Below are 21,941 nucleotides of genomic sequence, written 5' to 3' on the forward strand. Positions count from 1 at the left end.
ACCTTATTTGCAGTATCCTTCTGAGTGCTCCCTTTCTGTAAATCTTGTTCTTATCTCATCACAGTTGCTGTGCATTCAGAGACCGAGGTCAGATGTCAAGCGCTGTCTTCCAAGGGTGCTCTCTCTGACTTCAAAGTGAGAGGGTTTATGTGACCATCTTGCTGAATACTAGCAGTAGGAAAGATTTTTTTTCTACCACACAACAACATTTAAATGAACTCTATAGGTATTTCAGTATATATCCGAATTAGGAACAGAAATTAATCACATTTTTGTTATTTCTGAAGTGTGTCGGAAACAAATATTTTAATATGATCAAAACAAATCTTTACACTAGGTGATGCAATTCCCACACATTTTGTAACAGTCATTTCAATAAGAATGTGTTGTCTGTAATGGCAGTGTGCTACCACACCATTAATACTCCACACCACTACTTCACTTTACACCAGTCCATTCCACTGCACCACCTCTACACGACTTCATGGTACGCCTTTCTACCATGTACCACTCTACTCTATGCCAATGCACTCTTTGCCACTCTACTCTACACCACTGCACTCTTCGCCACTGCACTCCACGCCACTTCACGTTACGCCTTTCTACTCTACCCTGTGCCACTCTACTCTATGCAAATGCACTCTTTGCTACTCTACTCTACACAACTGCACTCAAAACCACTCCAATCTAGACCACACAAATCTGCCCTGCACAACTCCTCTGTTTGCCACTGTACTGTATGCCACTCTGCAACACTGCACTCTGTGCCACTGCATTCTATGCCAATACATCTAAGCCAATGCAGTTTACTCTGTAATACTCAACTCTATGCCCATGCACTCTACGCCATAACACTGTATACCACTCCAATCTACTCTGAACCACTGCACTCTATGCCACTGCTCTCTACATCACTTTATTCTGCGCCATTACACTCTAGGCCACTCTATGCAATTGCACTCTACCCTGCACCACTCCACTACACACCATTTCACTTTACTCTAAAACAATCTCCTCTAGGCCACTGCACTCTGCGTCACTCTATTCCACTCCACTTAGTGCTACTTCACTCTCACACATGCTGCTGTTAACCACTACACTAGTGCATTATAGACAGCTGCACTGTCACAGCACTGTATGCCATTACGGTCTACTCTGCATCACTGTACTCTACGCCAATGTGCTCTACAGTACGGCACTCTGAAACTACACTTTGCAACACTGCACTCTCTGCCATTGAACTCTACACCTTTCTACTCTGCACTACTCCACCATATACTACTCCACTCTACACCACTGCACTCTGTGCCTCCGCACTGTACGGCACTATACTGTACTCTGCACTACTCTGTGCTGTTCTACTCTGCACCACTCCACTGCACTCTGTGTCACTCGGCTCTACTAGGTAGTCCATGCCATTGCACTCTGTTACTCAACTCTACTCGCCGCCACTGCCCTCTGTAGCACTGATCTCTATGCCACTCCACTCTGCACCACTCCATGTCACACTACTCAACGCCACTGCACTCTACGCCACTCTATGCCTCTGCACTCTGAGCCACATCACCCTGCACCACTCTACTCTGCGCCACTCTGCATCATTCAACTCTATGCCAGTCCACTCTGTACCGTTCTATGCCACTCAACTCTACGTCACTGCACTCTACACCTCTGCACTATACTACTCTGCACCACTCCACCCTACGCTACTCTAACCTACGCCACTGCATTCTAAGCTGCTGCATTGTGCACTGCTGAATTCAGTGCCAGTGCACCCTATGCCACTATACTCTGCAACACTCTACGCCAATTCACTCTACTCCAGTCAATGCCACTCTATGTGACTCCACACTAAGACATTCCAATACACGACACTCTGCCACTCTGCTCTACAACACCCTACTCCACTCTTCACCATTCCACTCGACACTCCGTGTTACTTTCCTCTATGCCACTAACTTTTAGCCATGCTAATCAGCTTGTTCAACATGGCTAAAAAGCATTGGCAAAGCCAATAGCTCTTGCTTAGGTGCAACCTATTAGCTTTGCCAGTGCTTGTTATTCTGCTTTCTTCTGTATGCAAACAATGAAATCCTTGCAAAATGTTGCATGGTCTAAAATGTGAAAATGTTTCTGGTGGCCTTTGTAGCAGGTGGTTTAAAATAAATAATGAGCGATTTTAGATCTATCTGTGTGGTCTTACACTGCTGCCTGAAGACTCCAAACTGTGATATTCTAACTTAACACTGCATATGGAGGGTACAATGTATGTCTCGCTGCCTGAACTATGTAAATTACGCTACCCTTCTGAACACTGAAAGATACTGTCAAGTCAACAAGATTTATTAGACACCAAAACCCAGAGGTATCCAGGCTCCAGCACCATTCTGCAAAGTCTTGTTCTTTAGGTCATAGAATAACATTTTTTTTTGGTTCCTTTCTTAGCATCTCCAGACATGTTGCCTTCCACAGCTGTATGTGTACGCCATTCCACTGTTTAAACCTGGTAATTTCAATACTCCAATTATTTCCTTTTAGGCATAAGGACCTCTAGCTGTCTATTGGCCTATGATCTTAGAGATAGAGAGATCCATTGATCAAAATATTTATGGTGGATGGTTGTCTCACAATCAGAACCTAGATGGATACCCAGTTTGTCAGGCTGACATGCTTTTGCTGATTTATTCTAGCTAACATGAACAGTGGAATTTTGTTTTTTTTTAAGCATCCTAGTACATTTTAGTGGATTCCACTAAGGCTGTTTAGTGGTGATGAAATCTACAATTGCTTGTGCTTTATTGGATCCGTTTTTTCTGCCTGGAAAGCTTTCAAGGGTTCTGCCAGATGCATGTATTAACCAAAAGTTGTAATTTGTAGATGGATAACTTAAAGTTTTCAGTCAAGTGATTTTAACAGTTTTCTCAAAGAGCACGGCTTCTACATTGCCCTGCTTCCAGTTTTCTCACGACGTCTATAGAGACAATGAGCAATCCTCATATATTGTGTTCAGAATAAGCCAACTCTCTTGCATCCAAACTTAAATCGTATAGATTATCTTTGATGGGATGAATCAAATTTAAAATCTGCACTAAATGGGAACATAAGACTAGAAACCTGTAGCACATCAAATCATGGTAAGATTTCATATAGATGTTCCGATCCACATGTAATAGGAAGTGATCCTGTTGCACTTTGCAGTGTGAAGAAACACCTGGTACACTTACTTATCTCTTCTGGAAAGTGCCCATTGGCCAGAAAAGCATCATGCCAGTTACTTAAAACTCCAGCAACTTCAATAAAATGTAACTGATCCAGCAGCTGTTTATGGTGTCCAGTGGATTGAGAATCTTAAATTCTTCTTAAGACAATGGAAACTAGCCGTTTTCAGTAAACCAAGATCCTCCTTTTTTGTGCTTTCCTTTAAACCACTTCGACGTAGATGTTTTAGTAATTGCATCTTAAGTTCAAGTTTAGTGGGATTAGGTTGTATTGTTAATGAATATTTGTTTGCCTCATACTTTTTCTGCTACTGGGTGTTAATAAAAGGTGCGCTAGAGATGTGTAGGTGGAGTCACTGACCCAGCCAAGAAAGCAATTTACCTACATAGAGAGAACTAGTAGAGCCCAAAGTGCATTCTTGCGAGCACAGTATAGTATGATTGCAAAATTACCAAGCCCCTGCTGCAAAGAAAAATTGAACTTCAGCTCCAAGTGAGGGTTTATGGTTTTTGTCTACAAATAATCACTTATCCTTTGATGGTTAACAGAACTTCTGAAACGTGAACACTTTAGTACATGTTGCTGAGCAATCTTAGTCAGTCATTCACACAAACCAACACAATGAAAAACGACAGTCCATAATAATGTTGTGCGCAAGATCTGCAATTAACAATTCATGAACTTGGAGAAATCTCACAGCATAGTTTCACAAGGCAATGTTATTCAACACTTGATTAAAATACAGTTAGGACAGGGGACATGGGTTGGCACGCCAACATGGTGTCTGCGTTTTAACTAAGCTCCTGGCCGTCCTCCCACAAATTTGCCAAAATCCTTGTTAAACCTTCCGAATATCCTGAGCACGAGCCCCTAACCCACGAGTAGATTGATGGTGGATTGGCAGCAGCCAAACAGTGCATAAGAGACCTTAAGCTCCCGTGTATGCTATTATTCTTGGTGCCCATACGCATAGTCTATAACTTCCAGACTTTATTTTTCGATTCCCTAGAAGAGATCGTTGCCTGGACTAACGAGTCGGTGTCTGTGAAGCCGCAAACACTACCCTGCATATACTCAGACTCACCCTAGAACGATGAACAGGCTTCCTCTGTTAGGCCCTCTGGAAAGAGCCACAACCGCTCTGGCTTCTCCTGGAGAAATACACACCATGGCGACAAGCCCTGAGCACCTGCTGCGGCCGGGCGGCATCAGTTACTCAATCCAGAATTAACTTATGACATGAGCCAGTTTGCTCATCGCGGGCTCCCCCCACATATCCATTTAAATGCTTTAGAGTGTGGATCTCACACATACGAATAGGACTGCCAACGCATAAAAATGAAGGACTAACTCCCTTAATCTCGGTCATTACTGGGAAAGGGTAATGGGGATCCATTGAAGATGGGTCCCTGTTGGAGTCCTCGGAAAACATACTCCACGACAGATACTTCTTGTACCATAAAGTATGGGTAGGGGTTATTCTGGTTGTTCTACCATTTTCCACACAGTCTCAAGATCCACACTCAATCATGCCCACCCATTAAGACACTCACTGACAATACATGATCGGTTGCATCCGTGTGGTTACATGGAATGTCCGGGGGGGTCCTGGACAAAATGAAGCGGGGGGCTGTTCTGTGACTGGCCAAAATGCTCTGGATTGACATACTACACCTACAGGAGACGGATCTAGCGGGTTCAAAGACCCCATGCCAGGCACGACAGAGCTATTCGTAAGTTTACCATTTGGGGTTTGTGAGGGGATTGAGAGGCATGAGCATCCTATTTCACTGCAGAGTTCAATTCGGACTCACCCGGGCGTGGTTGGACAGCTATGGTATACCGTGGTGACTTGAAGCTCTATGGCGAGACTGTAACCCTGGGAAGCATATGGGCCCCCGAAAGCTACTTTTGTTCCTAATTTGGTGTAATTCTGTCCAGTGGTTCGGGCTGTAGTTCTATGGGAATTAACATGGGAAACACACGTTTTTGACCCGCCTAGGATAACTATACGTCCCAAATGGGCTCCTCATCTATGGAATAAGGTGTTTTGGGACAGCTGTGTGTGTTTTCTGATCTGCACATCTGGTGGATATACTTTCGTGGTCTGGGGGCCAAGAGAACTCTCTCTACCAGATGTAAACAGAAATTATTTTTAGCACATATCAAGTGTACATTCAAGAAGTAGATGTAGGGGAGGAGCTAGGCGAAAGGAAGACGAATGGAAGAAAAGCATATGCTGTGGAGAAACATTCAGCTCTAACACTGTATTTAATAAGGCTAGAGAGCTGTTGTAAAGGCAGTGCTTAGAAAGGGCAGTGTTGGCTATCTCGTGAGATTTCTCCTCTGGGGGCACAGGTGGTGCTGTGGATTATAGTCCACACTTGGTATGCTGTACTAAAGGGAGGGTTGGCAGGTGGAAGTGGTTTCTGAGAACAACTTTGAATTAGAAAAATGGTTACAGTGGGACAACAAGTAGAACCTGCTGTTCAGCTAATTTGTAAGACATTACAGGTCCTGTCCTGATAGTGGATACTGCGGAAGCTATTGCTGTCCTTCGTCTTGCTCCATGTAAAATTCAGAGTATTCAGGCAGAATTTAGGGGAAAGGAGAAAGCAGGTCGTGGTAGTTGTAACCATTTCCTTAATAGGCGCTCTTTCCAGTGTACTCCGAGGCAAATAAAGATTTATTAAAAGATGAGGAAATATTTATTGGGTTGCAGAAATGGGCCATGGGTATTTCAAAGGCTTCAGAGATTTTGCAAGTTTGAAAGGAGGTACATTTTCTAGGGCTTTTTGAGTTCATATAATTTCTGTGGACAGGAGTTGGATGCTTCCTCTAATGGGGATAATGGCGTTCCTGCCTTAGTTCTGGATAGGAAGTAGGTTATTGCTAAGCAGTATTCTAAGTCTGAGTATGAGGCGGAAACCAATGGAGCAGTGACACTAAATTGCAGTGTAGGGCTAGTATGATTTTTTGAGCTGAAGTACTCTAGTAGGCTTTGGGAAATTAAATTAGGTTAATCTGCAAGATAGTTTGTGTGGGGATAAATTGTAAGGTACCTTGGATTTTTGCAAACGTTTACAAAATGTTATGATGTGAGAAAGTATATTTTTGTATTTCCTTGATTTTTGTGCAAATATAGTAGAGTGGTGGTAGGCAATTATTAACATCCAAAATAAATGAACATATTTAGAATAAGGCAGTACACCCACCTATGATTTGTGAGTGAAACTTAAAAAAGTATTTTTTCTTTGTTGATTATAGATTTCATCCTGACTTAAGTATGTCTGCAAGCTGGGAGGAAATACATGATAGAGTAAAGAAGGTCTTAAGGACCCATGGAGCTCGACAGAGGCTAACGTTTGTAAGTTCTTGCATGAAAAGTAGAACGTGATTTTCAGACTTGAAGGAACAATATCGAATCAGATCTCATCTCAAAGAAATGCATTTCACCTCCTTATGTTTGAAAACTGTCTTTTTACTGTTTTCTCTAAGCTTCTTTTTATTTAGTACAATGACTACAAACTTCTCAGTCATTTGCCTCCTGCCTGAAACTACCCACCAAACAGTGACAAATATGAGGCTATGGACACGGAAATAAGTTAGAAATGGCCGTCATGAGAAGATGGATTTATGTCTGTCCGCATGCCTCAAAAACACATGCAATCTCTCCAAGTTTTACTGAAATAGTGTGAATTTATTAAAGTGACTACCAGAGAGTGAGGGAATAATGCCACCATTTGACTTCTGTGTGTATGAATATTGTTTTTAAGGAAGACTTTAAAGTCGGTGATGAAAATGGGAATTCCTTCTCTCTTTTCAAACCCACACTTCCTATTTATGTTAAGAATTCCTTTCCATGCCAACATCCCTTCATCTAACTCAATACTCTACAACTTTCCAAAATCTTGCTACCTCTTTTTTTGTCCACCTATCTGATTAGTGACTCTTCTCGTAGGCTAAGGGGAAGAGTTGTCACAGTTTAATGTGCCACATTGCTGAGGCCCCATATAACCTATCTAAGGGGCTCCCACAAGGAAAACCCCTTCTTTCCCTTGGGAGTATCTTCTAGCTCAAATTTCGTAGCTTGGCTAAGTACAAAGGCTACTTTCCATTGGTTTAATAAAGGTTTGCCACATAAGAATTTCAACAGGAATACAGTTGAGGAGAAATAGAACTTTGAGATCCAAACTGGATTGTTTTAAAAGAGTAAATATGTGTTAAGAAAGGCTTTACAAGTAACAAGCATTAGAGCTTGAGGTCAAACAATAGTAAATAAAGTTAATCATTCTCAAAGGAATCCGCACTAAGAAGCAGTTTAATAAAAGTAAGCACTCCAAATTGAATTCCTTTGAAAAACAAGCAATTAGTCGAGTTTAATCTACTAACACATATAGATTAAGCACATTTAAGGCATACAGAGAGATAAAAGACACTCTGAAGTCTTTCTTGCCTTTAATATCATCCTGGTTTTATTTCTATGAGAAATAAAGTTCATAGGGCAAGGGGGCCTTCATTATAGTTCCCCTTTTAGTTTCCACCAAATACAAGGAAAGGAAGGATTATAATGAGGATTCCCCTTCCATCTGTCCTTTTGACAAGAAACAAAGAGGAACTACCGATGACAAGTGAGCCTTCAGCATATCCAGCCCTTAGTTTCAATGAATGCAAAAATAAAATACTCTGTCCCAGTAGCACTTAGAAACGCTGTCGGGAGGGAAGAGTAGCAGGGAAGCAAAAGGGTGTGGCGGGCACGGGAAGAAGGAGGGCACACAGGAAGGAGGGAGTGAATGGAGGGGGATAAAAGAGTGTGTTTGGTGGGAGTGCAGAGTTTTATGAGGGAGGGGCAGGAAGGTGATGTGAGATAGTTGTGTGTGAGGGAGAGAGTGAGAGGATTAAGAGGGAGGACAAGTTGCCACGGAGCACAAGGAGATTCAAAGCATTTGCACAGGAGGAAGCCAGCAGGATCAAACAGGGCTAAAGTTGTATGTTAGTCCCTTCTTCAGTTGAAATTAAGCAAGGGTTTTGGAGGTGAAAAGATACAACCTGACATGCAGTAGCTTCATGTCAAAGAGAAATATCCCCCTGTGCTGAGCCAAGCTGTGATTGGCATAGTCTCAAGCCACTGGCTGAAAGAGACTTCTTAAAATAGCCACTGGTTGGACACAAAACCCACTGTGAGTAATAGTGTAATCCAAAGGCCAGTTTGACAGCTGTGATGTCAACCGAGACCTAATGATTAAGTGCAAGAATGGAAAGTTCGTAAGACCTGATGCTCAGGTTCAGGCTGAGTTTGACCTGAGATTGGACGCAGTCAGGTTCCTGCATGCTTAGTTTAGAAGGCAGAACATAAACCTATCCAGTAACATGAGACACAAGGCTGTGTCTGAACACACTTCTACTGGTGTCTATGCACAGAATGAGTGAATAAAACAATTCTGAGGGCAAAATCTCCAGACTGGAGTTGATCTTTTTCGATGACGGAGGTGTGGTACGAGGTTGACAAATGCTCCTGTTTGCTTACATCATTGGTTTGTGCTTTCACTGATTTCCTGGAGCTCATACTGCTCCATCGGGTGACGTAAGTGCACTGCATCAGGAAAGGCTCCATGGACAGATTAAGGAGCTCAACTCTTGTCGAGGTCAGTATCCTTCACGTAGGACACTGCACTTCCTCCGTCTGAGAAAATTGTATGTTCATTGTATGGGCGTCTCACCGTGTCCTAGATTATTTAGTGTAAGTTTTGAATATTTTTTATCTATTTATTGTATTTAAAATCTTTATAAAGCACAGTATCACCAAAATAATACCCTGGTGTTAGTAGCCTCAACCGGGACAGGAAATAGCTGCACAGAAAAGGAATGATATCAGAGTTAATGAGGGAAGGGCCAAGTTTTTACGGCTTTTCCAAAATGTAGATCCACTGTGGATCTGAGAGAGGCAAGAAGCTGATTTCAAAGCTGGGTGCACTCACTATGAAGGCACATCCAACCTGTCTTATCTTCCTGAATTTGTCATTGCAGATAAAATTGGCAGATAAGGAGCGAAGGCATGTTCCCGGAGAATACCTTCAAAAATAATTTTGTTGGAGGATTGGGCCTAGACCCTGAAGTGCTTTAAAGAAAATACATAAGGATTTGAAGGCTATTTTCTGTTTATCTGGTAACCAGCGAACCTCCTTCAGTGCATCCAATGCAGACAATCTTCTAGGCCTATCCTATCCAGGGCCAGTTTAGCCGCTGTGGCTTGGGCTCTATGTAGTCAGTTTATCAAAAATTCTGGAGCTCCTAAAAGAAGAGTGTTGCAAAAGCCTAGCCAAGTGGTTCCCAACCTGTGGTCTGGGGACTCCTGGTGGTCCGCGAAGCTTCCTCAGGCATTCCGCGACTGCTTAGAAATGTAAATAATCTTAACAGATTAGGTCTCCTACTCTAAATAATGAGTCTGTGTGGGGGGGGGGGGCTATATTCCAATAATGATTCAGTGGGGGTTCCCAAGTTGCAGTAATGTTAAAATGCGGGTCCATCAAAGTCAAAAGGTTGGGAACCACTGGTCTAGCCTACTCAGGATCACACTGCGCACAATCAAAGTTTTAGCATTTGTCGTCAGAATAGGAAGGAGTTTTTGCAGGCCCTGAAGAAGCGAGAAGCATATCTCCACTACTTTTAGTAATGTGACATTCAAGGGACAGTTTATTGTCAAATGTAATCTCCAAATTACGTATGGAGTTCCAAGGGAGTAGCTCATCCTTGGGTGACAATGGCCAAAAGTCAGGGAGGCTTAGAGGAATTTTATTAGCTGTGCAACACAAGAACTCAATTTTGTCCCTATTAAATTTGAGGGAGTTGAAGTTCAACCAGGTGACAATGTCATTCATACAATTGTGAAGGACATTGACCGGTGTCTGATGATTACTGTCCTGTGCCAGAATCCGCTGAGTATCATAAGCATAATTGACTACTCTGAGGTTATGGGTTTTGATAAGTGACACTAGCAGCCTCATGTATAAATTAAACAGAATTGGACTAGGAGCTGCCCTATGGGGGATGCCATGTTTAACTTTCCCAAAAGCAGAGCGGAAGGCTGGAAGAGCAACGGCCTGGCAGCACTCCGACAGATAGGAGCGCATCCAGTTCAGTGCAGTTCGACCTACTCTGAATGAGGCGGTTCTATTCAGGATGATTTTATGGTTTTCCGTGTTGAAAGCGACTTAAAGATCAAGATCGCTGACTGTCCGCTGTCTACTAGCATCCGGAGCTCATCCCTGGCAGTGAGTAGCGCCGACTCAGTTCCAGGTTCTGATCTGAATCCAAACTGCTACTTCTCTAGCAGGGTGTTGTGTTCCAGGTAATGGGATCGTTTTTTACTAACATATCGTTCCAGTAGTTTTGCTGGAAAGGGTTACGAGGAAATTGGGCTGTAGTTCCTAAGGACTGACTGGTCCAAAGAGATTTTTTCCAAAATGAGGGTGACAATGGCTTTTTTTTTTTCAAGTCTGTGGTCTGTGCCAGATTTCAGCGATTGATTACAGATCTGTCTTAGCAGCGGAAATAGAATCTACGCCATGCCTTTTCAGACCCTATACGGCAGAGGATCAAGTGGAGAGCCAGAGGATATAGATATGGCTAAGGAATAGAAACGGTCATCTGAAATAGGTTTGAAGTTCGAAATTATCAAGCCAACACTGGAGTTATCCAAGAGATTGACTGACTCTGATAAGATACAGGCAGGGTGGGAGAGAGAGTATCGGTGATTACACTGCCATCAGGGTGAGCACAGCTGAGGATGAACCTGTCAACTGACCAGAGTCCCTGATGTCCTCCAGAATCCTACCGATCTTTTCCTCAAAGAACTGGACAAGATTATCACATAGTTCTTGACATGGTGTGATGTCCCTTTTCAGGCATTCAGGGTTGGAGATCTCACACATGATGTCAAAGGCCTTTTTGGTATTGTTGGGTGCAGCGAGAATGGCGGTGGCTTAATGCTTAACATTTTTTGCTTTATTGATCTCTTTCTTGTATTTATTCAGAGGGGACCATAGGCATATTTTGTTCTTATCCTTGTAGGAGCTACGCCATTTCCTCTTGGATTGCTTACATGCTAATTTCAGCCTCTTGTGGAGGAAGTATACCAAGGAGTTAACTGTTTTTTCCATAACTTGCACCAGGATTTCAGTATCGAGGAGTTCAAGAACTTTTCCCTCTATGACTTTATAATTTTCTTCTACCAATTTATCTTGGTCAAGATAAGTAGACATGTCTGACAGCCCGTTGCAGAAGGGCACTCCCAAGTTTATGCCATGCTCTACCAATACACGAAATGGATGCCATCTTTTTGGCAGTAAAATTATAACTTGCATTTCTTTTAGTAGTTGTGGCAGTTTAACCTCAATGATAGTTCTGAAAAGTTATGGACTGGTTGTAACAAGCGCAGTCGACTTGGGCACAGCTTCTGTGGGATCACCACAAAAAGCAGAAAGTGATCAAAAGCCATTCAGGGTCAAAGTTACACAAATTCCCCTGTGTGAAGCACAGAATTCTCTGTTTCCAGCGTATTAGGGTAACCGCATATCAGCTCCTAGGCACCAGCCACAGATTGAGGGCAGCAGTGTAGACCAGAGATTCAACATCACCTACTTATGAATCAGGAGGTTGGTGTCCTTTCCTGGGGTAACAACTTCCTGTTCTCAGCAGATACTCGGATTCAAGACAGCGTCCACAGTGTGATGTAGACAAATTGCCTTGAAATTTGACATCATAGAAGGGAACAAGCGTTGTCTATTTCCTGTTGCAACAAGGAGAGCAGTGGAGTTTGTTGGTGAGTGAAGCCTCTGTCTAGGCCAGTTTTCTCCACTGCTGAAACATTTGACACATCTGAGGAGAGCGCCAAGGAACATCCCCGGCACTTAGGGGCGAGATAGTCAGCAAGTAAGAACTCATGCAGGTAGAAGGTGATGTGTGATGTTGCAATTCACACTCCATTTTTGTCCTGACACGGGCATGAAAGCCCCCCTCCCGCAATCCGCTTCAAAGAGTAGGAACGCCCTTGAGAATGGAAGGCAGGTGGCTTACTGAATTTTTTAATTTATTTTTTTAAACACACCAGTGTGATTTGTAAGCACAAAAAGTACGTAAATTGATGTATGCAGATGTTAAGTCACGGTTTCTGTATGCAAATTGCTCTTTGCTTTGCATCATATTTTCATTTTTTTCAACAAGTTCCCTAAATGGACATACTTGAATTTACTCGCAGACAAAAGATACATGAGTGAATGTGGCATATGGAGCATCAGTCACCCATGTACAGGGCAACCATTTGTCAGTCATGAACAGCGCAATGTCAAGTACGTCATAAAGCACGGGTTTAGCGTGTCTGCATTTCCAGCTGAGATTAGTAGGGCATCCTTCTAGGAAACCGCCACTGATTCGTAAACTAGACTAGTGTGAGTGTGTCCTCTCATGTCTAAATATAAGCCAGTTCTTTCTTCATATTTGAAGACACCTGCGAATCTAAAATCTAACACCCACCATAAGATACAATATGAGACCGCAGCAGTGGACCATCTGAAGTTTTGAAGGAACACGAGATAGACAGGTGGCAGGGAGTCGCCTCGACTTGTGTTTGGCAAAAATAAAACAACCACTTACACACTCCGCAGCCTCACAACTCAAGTGCACAAGTGATTGGAAAGGGACACTGTACTGAGACAGTCGACTTATAATGTGTATACCGCCCATTTCCAGCCTCGTGTCCTGTCCACTGCCAGGTCACTCCCACTTTAGCTGGGGTTGCCTTCGAGGCCAGGGAGTACTCTTTTGAAACAAGCATAATAAGGCTGGGATTTGTTCTGTAAACCCCAGGCACCAGCATGGGTCATGAATGCAGAGGGCCATAAAGTTATAATTTGTGTGGATAATCTGTGGATTCCCAGGGGGAGGATATCATTTTTGAAACTCATTGTGTTTACTTTCCTTCCACCCTTTTCTCAAGCCCTCTTCCCCTTCGGTGACCTCCTCTCCCCACACTACTCTCTTCACTCGCACTCCTTATTACAGCCAGCTTGTCCCTTTTACAGCAGCTCTTCTTGTCTGTCCTCTGTGTTCTGCTCGTCTCCCTTGTTCACCCCTCCCTCACCAGCGGTACCTGCCCTCTCCTCAGCCTGGCCTCACCTCTTCATCAGAATCCATCCTTCTTCGGTCCTGGCACACCCCAGATTCCCTGTGAAAGGGTTAATGAATTAGACGGCTCCGGGCTTGTCTAGGTAGAGGTCGCTTTCAGCCCTTGGTGTTTGTAGGTGGCAGCAATGTGAACCCTTTTGTTCTGTTGTGTGGTACTAGGCCATGTGCCCACGTTATCACACTGTGAATATATAAATTCTGAAATGAATACGTAACGTCTTTTTGTCTTACTCTATTGTCTGTAGCCTTCAATTTAATGAGCCTTTGTGATTTATAAATGGCAACATATGAGGGACCAAGTTATTGAACTGAACCGAAGGTGCGTCTTCTGTTGAACCTAAATAAATAATGATTTCTAGAAGTGCACACAGGGGGGATGATCCCACATCCTGACCCCACTGGTGTTTGATATTTCAATAGTAGAATAAAATGAATTTCAGGGCGGACCATACATTGTTCCTCGCGAGATGAACAAGTTGCTACAGGATTGAGAACCAAAGAAAACCTCTGCAGTAATGCGTTAATGGCACCGAATAACCTCTGTGCCGCACCGTCCTCGAGGGCAAGGCTCTTACCCATGCCCCCGTTAATGATTCACCTGTCGCCTAATGGATGTCTCTATCCGCCCTAGCTCGGGCTAAGCTGTTCTTGTCAGTGTACTTTGATCATGACTCCCGATTAAACGTTATCAAAGCTGGAGCTTTCATTTATATTTTAACCCAGACTTTATATATATAAACTTTATATACATATTGCCTCTTATCTCAAAACGTCAGATATGTGTCTTTTGACTTGGTAATACATCAAAATAAAAATGCCAAAATAGATCTGAAAGCTCCCCTCCCCCAACTAGTTCCACAAATCCGCTCGGTACACGTGTTTACTGAGGTAGCCATGCCTACTTAATCCCAGTTTATCTCTCATCCTGCCATTTGGGTGCATGCGAAAACGTTATATATTTTTTAATTTGTCCCACCCAAAGTATGCTGCATACCTCTCTTGCTACCTCCTGCCTTACTTGTATTTTTCGCTTTCTCATCAGCAACTGCTTTTCCACACATTCCCTAATTTCGGGTCTATCATCCGTTCCTTTCTGTGGATCTGGTCCTCTCAACTCTCTACTATTACCCCACATCTAAGGACAGTATTGAAATCCAAGGATTTCAGATTTCACAGCGTCAGTATTTTGGCGTCCGCCTTTCAAAAATAAAAAAAAATGAGAAGTACTCCCAAATGAATTTTAGTCGGCTCAGAAGCCGATTCGTATCAGTTACAGCATGTTTGTAGCAGTTATGTGCTTAAAGGCCTTTCACTTCTTTGTGTCTGCCATATTATCAGAAAATAGCATTTCCACTCTAGAATCTAAGTGAAGCTCCGAGTTACAGGCATCTAACGGGACTATAGCGGCCTGTAGTTAGGGCTAGGAGGATGGGGTCATTTATCTCACTAGTGGACATTCTCAGACTCGCCTGAGAAGTTTGGCCTGTTGGGGCTTTAAAGGGTTGCCAAAGAAAGAGATCTCTAAACTCCAGAGGTTCCAAAATTAAGTGATCACGACCATGCCATTCAAGATTCAGTGCACTTTCTGCAGTGATTTTGGTGAGAGCGGCAGAATGTCTTCAGTAACATTTCCCCCATTTTACTTGCGGACTCCAACCTAAGGTCTAGAAGCTTCAAGCCAATCAGCCAGTCCATATTCATCCCTTTGAAATATGAGGGCAAAACTATTAAAAGTGCTGTGCGCACACCTTGAACCCGCACCTTGAGCCAGCCGTCTCTCAAGACCTTGAAGGCCAAGCTGGTCAGGCAGGGTGTCACCATTCATGTAACTACATTCGAGAGTTTAGCCTGGCCAGCGCTTAGAGACCAGGCACCTAAGCTGAAAACGCCTTTGAAATTTGTGCTAGTCATAGAATAACCACATCACTTCTCCCATTTCTATTCCGTTTATCTGCTCAAGGTTCTTCAGGAAGTACCACTCTTTTTTAAGTATCGCCCACTGGACAGCGTTTGTTGCGCTTAAAACCACCCCCTTCCTCTGTGATTGGTTCAGGTGAGCCATAACCATCAGTATTGCTTCCGCCCTCTGCGCTCCATGTTGCTGTTTCTTGCTTTTGTTTCTCCGTTTCTGATTGACTCACCGTGAAGGTGAGGATATTTGGATCTGCTTCACCAGGGAGCACGACTTGCATGACCTTTGGGTCAGCTTAAGCGGGGAACAAATACGTCATCTCCACTCCTAAAGTGGCGCCGTGGCACCAGTGGCTTTGCTGGGGTGGAACCTATTTTAATGAACATGCACTCCAGACGGCCTGCGCTGGCAACAACACGCATTGTAGTCCTGGAGAGCCGCTTGGAGGGGTTTTGTCAGGGGGCTGAAGGCCTCCCTGTCTGTAGCCGACTTAGCTCATTGTGAACCACAGGAATGGTGCAGTTGTATAACTGTAGGCAGGAAAGGCTTCGCCCGGAATCGTCTTGTCAAGAGGCAGGGTGTGACGAAAATGTTGACTGCAGAGACGACAGTGTAGACAACAACTCTTATGACAATAGAGTCAGGCTTGGGAGCAGCCAGACAACATCACACAGATGCTTCAAGAATGCAGTCATAGCTGCCAGGTTGCCCAGCTCCATGCTTGACTAGATAGTCCAGTCCTGTTGTTTTCCTTAGAATTCTGGGACGTGTAGTCTTCTTTATCCCAGTATAACCCAGGGCTATTAGTCCCAGAATTGTATGTAAAAAGGGGAATGGACTAACCAGTCACGCATGGACCTGGGAAACTTGGTAGCTGTGTACGATGCAGCACAGAAAGTAACCTGACATGTGTCATACGAGCAAAATCTAGTACACCAGCAACAAGTAACTTTCATGGCTTCTGATGCATCACAAATGGCACCACACATGATGTCACTCAAGCTCCCAGAAAAGAGGGCATCACCGGCCATCCGGTAAAACTCATCACACTGATAACATTGAACCTCTTAACCACTAATAACATGAGTTTTAGAAATTATCAAACGCATTTGAAACCGAAAGAATAAAAACTGCGATATCAAGAGTGAATTGGGAAGATTAAATGAGATGAGCCTGTGTAAGTATGTATCACTGAAATAGATTAGAAACCAGTTATGCTGTATGCAAATCAAATCAGAGCATACCAACGTGGGATTTAAAAAGGGAATAAAATGATAGAAAGATACCATATTACATCTAACCAATAAAAGATGAGATGTATAACATGAGCTTATTACCTTGAGAAATCACCAGGCTTTTACATCTGGCTCTGATGTGGAAGATACAAATGTTCCGCTGTCGCTGGAGTGTAAGAGCACTTACCCTTCTGTGATGAGCACCAGTAACTTGGAGACCTCGACCGATTCTTCTCATGTTCAACCCTCAGGAATACTCCCCCCTCACACTATTCTACACAGTTTAATTAAAACATGTTCATAAATGTGTGGCTCATTGCACAATTCCATTTTCTACGAAATGTAAGCTTTTCGAATAACTTATATGAAAATATATTATCGCTGAAGAGGATTAAGTTTAGATATATATTTACGTACATTTTTGAAAAGGTTGCTAAAGGATTGATTACACACGGAACATGATTTAAAAGTGAACACCAAGATATTAATAACGTGTAATTTCTGTTTTAGAATGAGAGCGTCTTAAAAAAAGAACACTTAAGCAGGAAAAAGGAAGAATCCCACAGAAATGTTTGTGATAGTAAGCTTCATGACAGGTATGGTGTATGCATCTGGTATGTACAAAAACATATTACCATGGGCCTGACTGTTTAATGCAGCTTATATATAGTCATTATTAACAGTGCAGTAAACATGCTTCATGTTCTATGTTGCTCGGTGATGTTAAGGCACTTTCTTAAGGGGAAAATCATCAACATAAGAACCACATATGAAATTAGGGCAATACCTATTCCTCCATTGTACTTGCTCTGTTGACAGTGGGAGCTGTTTTTCAAAATAAAACCTCATTCCCCTTTACCAACATAGACTGCCTCACATGACTTTTGGTGAGTGCTGAACCCCTAGGTTACAAAGTTGACCCACTGTTCTGCGATAAATTAAAAATTTCTTGCATTGATTATTTTTTGTGCTGTCTCCTGAATTCTCTCAGATACCAGAAATGTGGATCATGTTCGACGACATATCAGATCACGCTCTATTTGAGATCTCTGTTCCAAGCGTCATAGGAACACATAGAAGGCAATGGAGCCTCAGAGCCTGAGGGATTTCAGGATCAGACAGTAACCTATCTTACATTTAATAATGATGCTTTATGGGTTGCTTTCAACAGAGTCATACGCACAAGTACTCTGGCCTATCTTGCTGTTCAAAAGAAGTATACAGAGTTGGCCATTATACACCTTGAAACCAAACCCCTCTGTATAGGACGGGACTTCGCACATTGCCATAATGACCTTCTCCTTTGTCAAGTCGAAACTTCCCACCAACTTCCCACCAAGCCATATGTACTAGGGCCTTACACATTGCAAAACTGCCTTGGATCTCCTTGCAGCCGAGGGTGTGTGAGAGAGACGACAAAGCTGGTAAGCTGCTTTACTGGCTTGCAGCAAGAGTTAACTCTTTTTTGGGATAATCCTGAGAATACATGATGAAGCAGGGGAATTTGTTGTTCACTAAGTTTAAGCTGCCAATACACGTGCAGACTTCTATTTAACAAAAAAAACCTGTACGAGCCCTCGGGACATCAGACTCCTAAGTCGATCATGAAATAATTAGTGAGCTTCTGGTGCAGCGTGTGGGCACAGTGCCATAGTCTTCTATTTCCTTTGGAAGGTGGACAAACTGACTGAGAGCTCTCCTCCATGCAGTCTGGTAGAACTGCTGGCCCTAATGGTCATCCATTCGAATTTAAGTGATTGATCTCTGCCCTGGTTCCACAAACGTGGATCGTGATTGTGGAAGCTGCAGCGTATGGACCCTTTCTGAAGACCTCTGCATAGTTGTAATTGGAGTCCTCTCTAAACCAAGATGTACTTTGGATTAATGCAAATCGTTTTGTAAAATTGAGTCTAAATTACTGGCCAACACTTTGCCCATTCGACTGACCAAGGACAGATAACCTACTATATGCTAATCAAAGAGTTTTCATGCCAATTTGCATAACTAGACACAACTTACGTAGAATACAGTTGACATTAGTACATGCACATGAATTCTCAGGACCAGCAGGCACGGTTCTAGTGGATGTTTGTTTAGAACTCTAAATATTAAAAAGTGATGCAAGCTGAAAGTGAAAATGCATTGCATGCAAGTGAGATTGGGCCAAAACGGGTGTATTTAAGTCACCAGAAGCCAAAAAAAGAAGCATTAAGTCTATTGTGAAAGTCAAAATTAATTTGTATTTAAATCCAAACATCGCCTGAAAGAAAGTCTGCAAAGATCCATCAGGAAACAATGTAGAGGAAACAGATAGTACTTCAACATGAAACACAGGTCAGAAAGACAATGTGAATTGCAGTGACATCTACAAAAATCGAAAAAGAATCATCCAGTCCAAGCTATCCACATCTGGCAAAACAAGGCTTCACAAAATCAGACTTCTGTTGCTTCACTAGTCCTGGTAAAAACCATACCATCATATAGATGTACTTCTTTAGCATAAGTTAATATGCAAGTGTAAATACCAGAAGGCAAATACAAAACCAGGAACTGAAGTGCTCACCTTGTCTGGTCACTGCCTGCTTAAAATTAAGATGTGTGCATGGGATTGCAAGGTATTTAAAGAAAGCCCAAGACAACTACTTCTGTTTCTGTTGCAAATGATGGGAAACTGTTTTTAAACAAATTCTTACACAACTGTAGAGACTAAAGAATAATAGGAACTGGATGGTCTTGCCATCATGACCAAGCAGGAAAATCTTTTGAGAGATACAACACTGAAACGAGAAGAAACTCCCCTTTCCAGGACTATCTGCACTTCTGCACCTCTGTATCTGGGGAGACTAAGCATCAGGGAATGATTGCCACTATTTAGTGCCCGCTAAAGAGGCGACGATTGCTGCACCTCAGACAGAAATAGTTATATGAGAAGCAGCATTGGAAAGTGAAGCCTCTGAACCCCTCCCCCCCCCTTCCAAAGGGCTTTTGCAAATGGACTGTTCTTCCAGAGCACTTGTCTTTTCAGGAGTCCTACTAATGACTTTCTTAAAAGATACCTGCCCAGGAATCAGAATAGTGCTGCAGTCCCACAGCAGGATTTGTTTTTGTATGGATTCAATGCAAGCACATTGTGGATTCCATGTTCCCTGTGCCAGGAGGTGACCTTCACATTCTTACTATTATACAGGTGTTTGCCTAATTGCCTTTGGGTCAGCATTATGTCCCCAGGCATGGACCATAAACTGACAAAATGTCAGATGACATTGCACCCTTGTGGCTAGCTAGTCCTTTTCCCCTCCTGGGAAGTGGAGGATGTTGAGGGTGTGCCATGGTCTTATTGACTCCCCCCAAAGAAGAGGAAAGGATTGAAACTAATGCTCCCCCTTTCCAGTTGTGCCTCTGTTGTTGAATAATTTGCCCAGGGCAGCGTTTGGCCACAGGGATTGGGTCACAGTGAAACGTGAAGATTGATAAATCTAATAGGTCTGGTATTGGCTCCCAGTGTTGTCTCCATTTTACCCTGGGGCATGGCCCTAATATGGCCTATGTGTATTTGTAAACCACACAATCACCTGTGAAGATAACCTGGCTCTGAGTGGGTTTGTGCCTAGTGCTGTCTTTGGTAGGTTGGTTAATTGAAAAGCCAGGTCTTCAGCTTCCAGCACAATTCGAGAAGAGAGGAGGAGGCTTTGATGTGGAGTGGGAGCTTGTTCCACACTTTAGGAGCGATATAAGAGAATGCTTGCCTTCCTGATTTGGTTTTGTATATATGTGGCATGTAGGAGTCCTTCGGAGCAGAGGTGTCTAGGTGGTAGGTGGAAGGAGATGTGACTGTTCCGGTAGGTGTGGCCTGAGTTGTGAAGCTCTTTGAGTGTGTGTGTGTGTGTGTGTGTGAAGAGTTTGAAATGAGTGTGCTTGTGTATCATGAGCTACTGTAGCTCCTGAGGTGTGGTATGATGTGGGGTCTCTCTGGGAGGTTGAGAATAAATCTGGCTGCAGTTTATAGTCTTCCAGTGAGTTGCTTGCTGACCCTAGCATAGAGGGTATTCCCATAGTCCAACTTGCTGGTGAATAGAGCTTGAGTAGCAGTTTTTCTAGTGTTGTTTGGGAGCCATTTGACGACCTCTTTGGCATCTTCATGGTATTGAGGCAGGATACAGTGATGGCATTGACTTGTGTGGTCATATCCAGTTTGTTGTCAATGATCATTCTCAGGCTGCAGCTGTGGCTTTTGGGGGTGGGTCTGTGTCAGAGTTCGTCCTGCCACCAGTTGGAGTTGGTTATATGAAACAACCACACATGTCTGAAGCATGCATGCCTTAACAACTCAGTCTGAACGACAACCGCGTCTTTACCATGCATGCATTAACTACGAATTGTGTTGTAAAAGCATGTTTGGCAAAGGAGAGTGTGTGGTAAATTCCTCCCCCCCACCCCGCCCTGCGCCCTAACACCCAATACCCCAGTCCTGTAATCCACCCCACCCCAGCCCTGCTTAAAACTACCCTGATCCCAGCCTCCCCCTGAGCCCAAAAACTGTCCCCACTCCTGAAAACTACCCCCACCCCCCAAAAAAAAGCTCCTAAAAACCTGCTTCCTGCCCAAAAAGCTAACCCTACCTCCCCCGTAAAAAAAAACGGAACCCGACGTCCCTCCCCCACCCTTAGCCGTAAAACCGCCTCACACCCTTTAAAACTAACTACCCCCCAAAAAACCCAGCCCTAGCCCCTAAAAAACTATTTCCTGCCCAAAAAAGTAACCAACTTCCCCATCAAAAAACGAAACCGACCTCACCCTTAGCTCTAAAACCGCCCCACCCTTAAAAACTAGCCCCCAAACCCTGACCTAGCCCCTTAAAAACCAGCTACCTGCTAAAAAATGTAACCCGAGCTCCTCCTCCCCGTGTCAAAAAAACTAACCTGACGACTCCACCCCCAGCCCTGAGCCTAAAACCTGCCCCCACCCCTAAAACAACCCCCCAAACCCAGCCCCACTTACCTCTCCCGTTGCTTCCTCTTCCTGCTCCTGACAGCTAGACCGAGCTCTATGCCATATCCACACACATTGTTGTTCAGGCAAGTGTGGTTTAGCTTGTGGGGAGACATCACGCATGGCTCAGCCCACGTTAAGGCTGTTTCCCGTTATAGTCCCATGTTGAGGTGTTCTTCCTGAAGATCACTACTTCTGTCATGTTGGTGTTGATCTTGAAACAGTTGGTTTTCATCAACTTCACAACTTTGTTCATATAGGTGGTTAACTTATTTCTTGTGTTGGGGTTCTTGTCCGAGAGAGAGAGAGAGTGTGTTGCGTGTCATCTGCGTAGGAGAGGATGTTGATGTTGTGTGCGTTGATGATGGACCGAGGGATCATGTATGCGTTTTAATAGGGTGGGG

General features: G+C 43.4%; 1 protein-coding gene across 4 annotated transcripts in view; it reads left to right on the plus strand.

Moving 5' to 3' along the window:
• Positions 1-21,941, plus strand: part of SPATA6 (spermatogenesis associated 6) — a 196,188-nt gene that overhangs the window by 163,462 nt on the left and 10,785 nt on the right. For 3 of the 4 annotated variants that reach the window (XM_069232703.1, XM_069232705.1, XM_069232702.1), the window contains 2 exons: positions 6,487-6,586; positions 17,059-17,144. In XM_069232703.1, coding sequence (XP_069088804.1) covers positions 6,487-6,586; positions 17,059-17,144 — 186 coding nt within the window. Of the gene's footprint in view, positions 1-6,486; positions 6,587-17,058; positions 17,163-21,941 lie in introns of all 4 variants that reach the window. The other variant, XM_069232704.1, reaches the window with a different exon arrangement.

This window comes from Pleurodeles waltl, chromosome 4_2 (assembly GCF_031143425.1).
Source record: "Pleurodeles waltl isolate 20211129_DDA chromosome 4_2, aPleWal1.hap1.20221129, whole genome shotgun sequence".
Lineage (NCBI taxonomy): Eukaryota > Metazoa > Chordata > Amphibia > Caudata > Salamandridae > Pleurodeles > Pleurodeles waltl.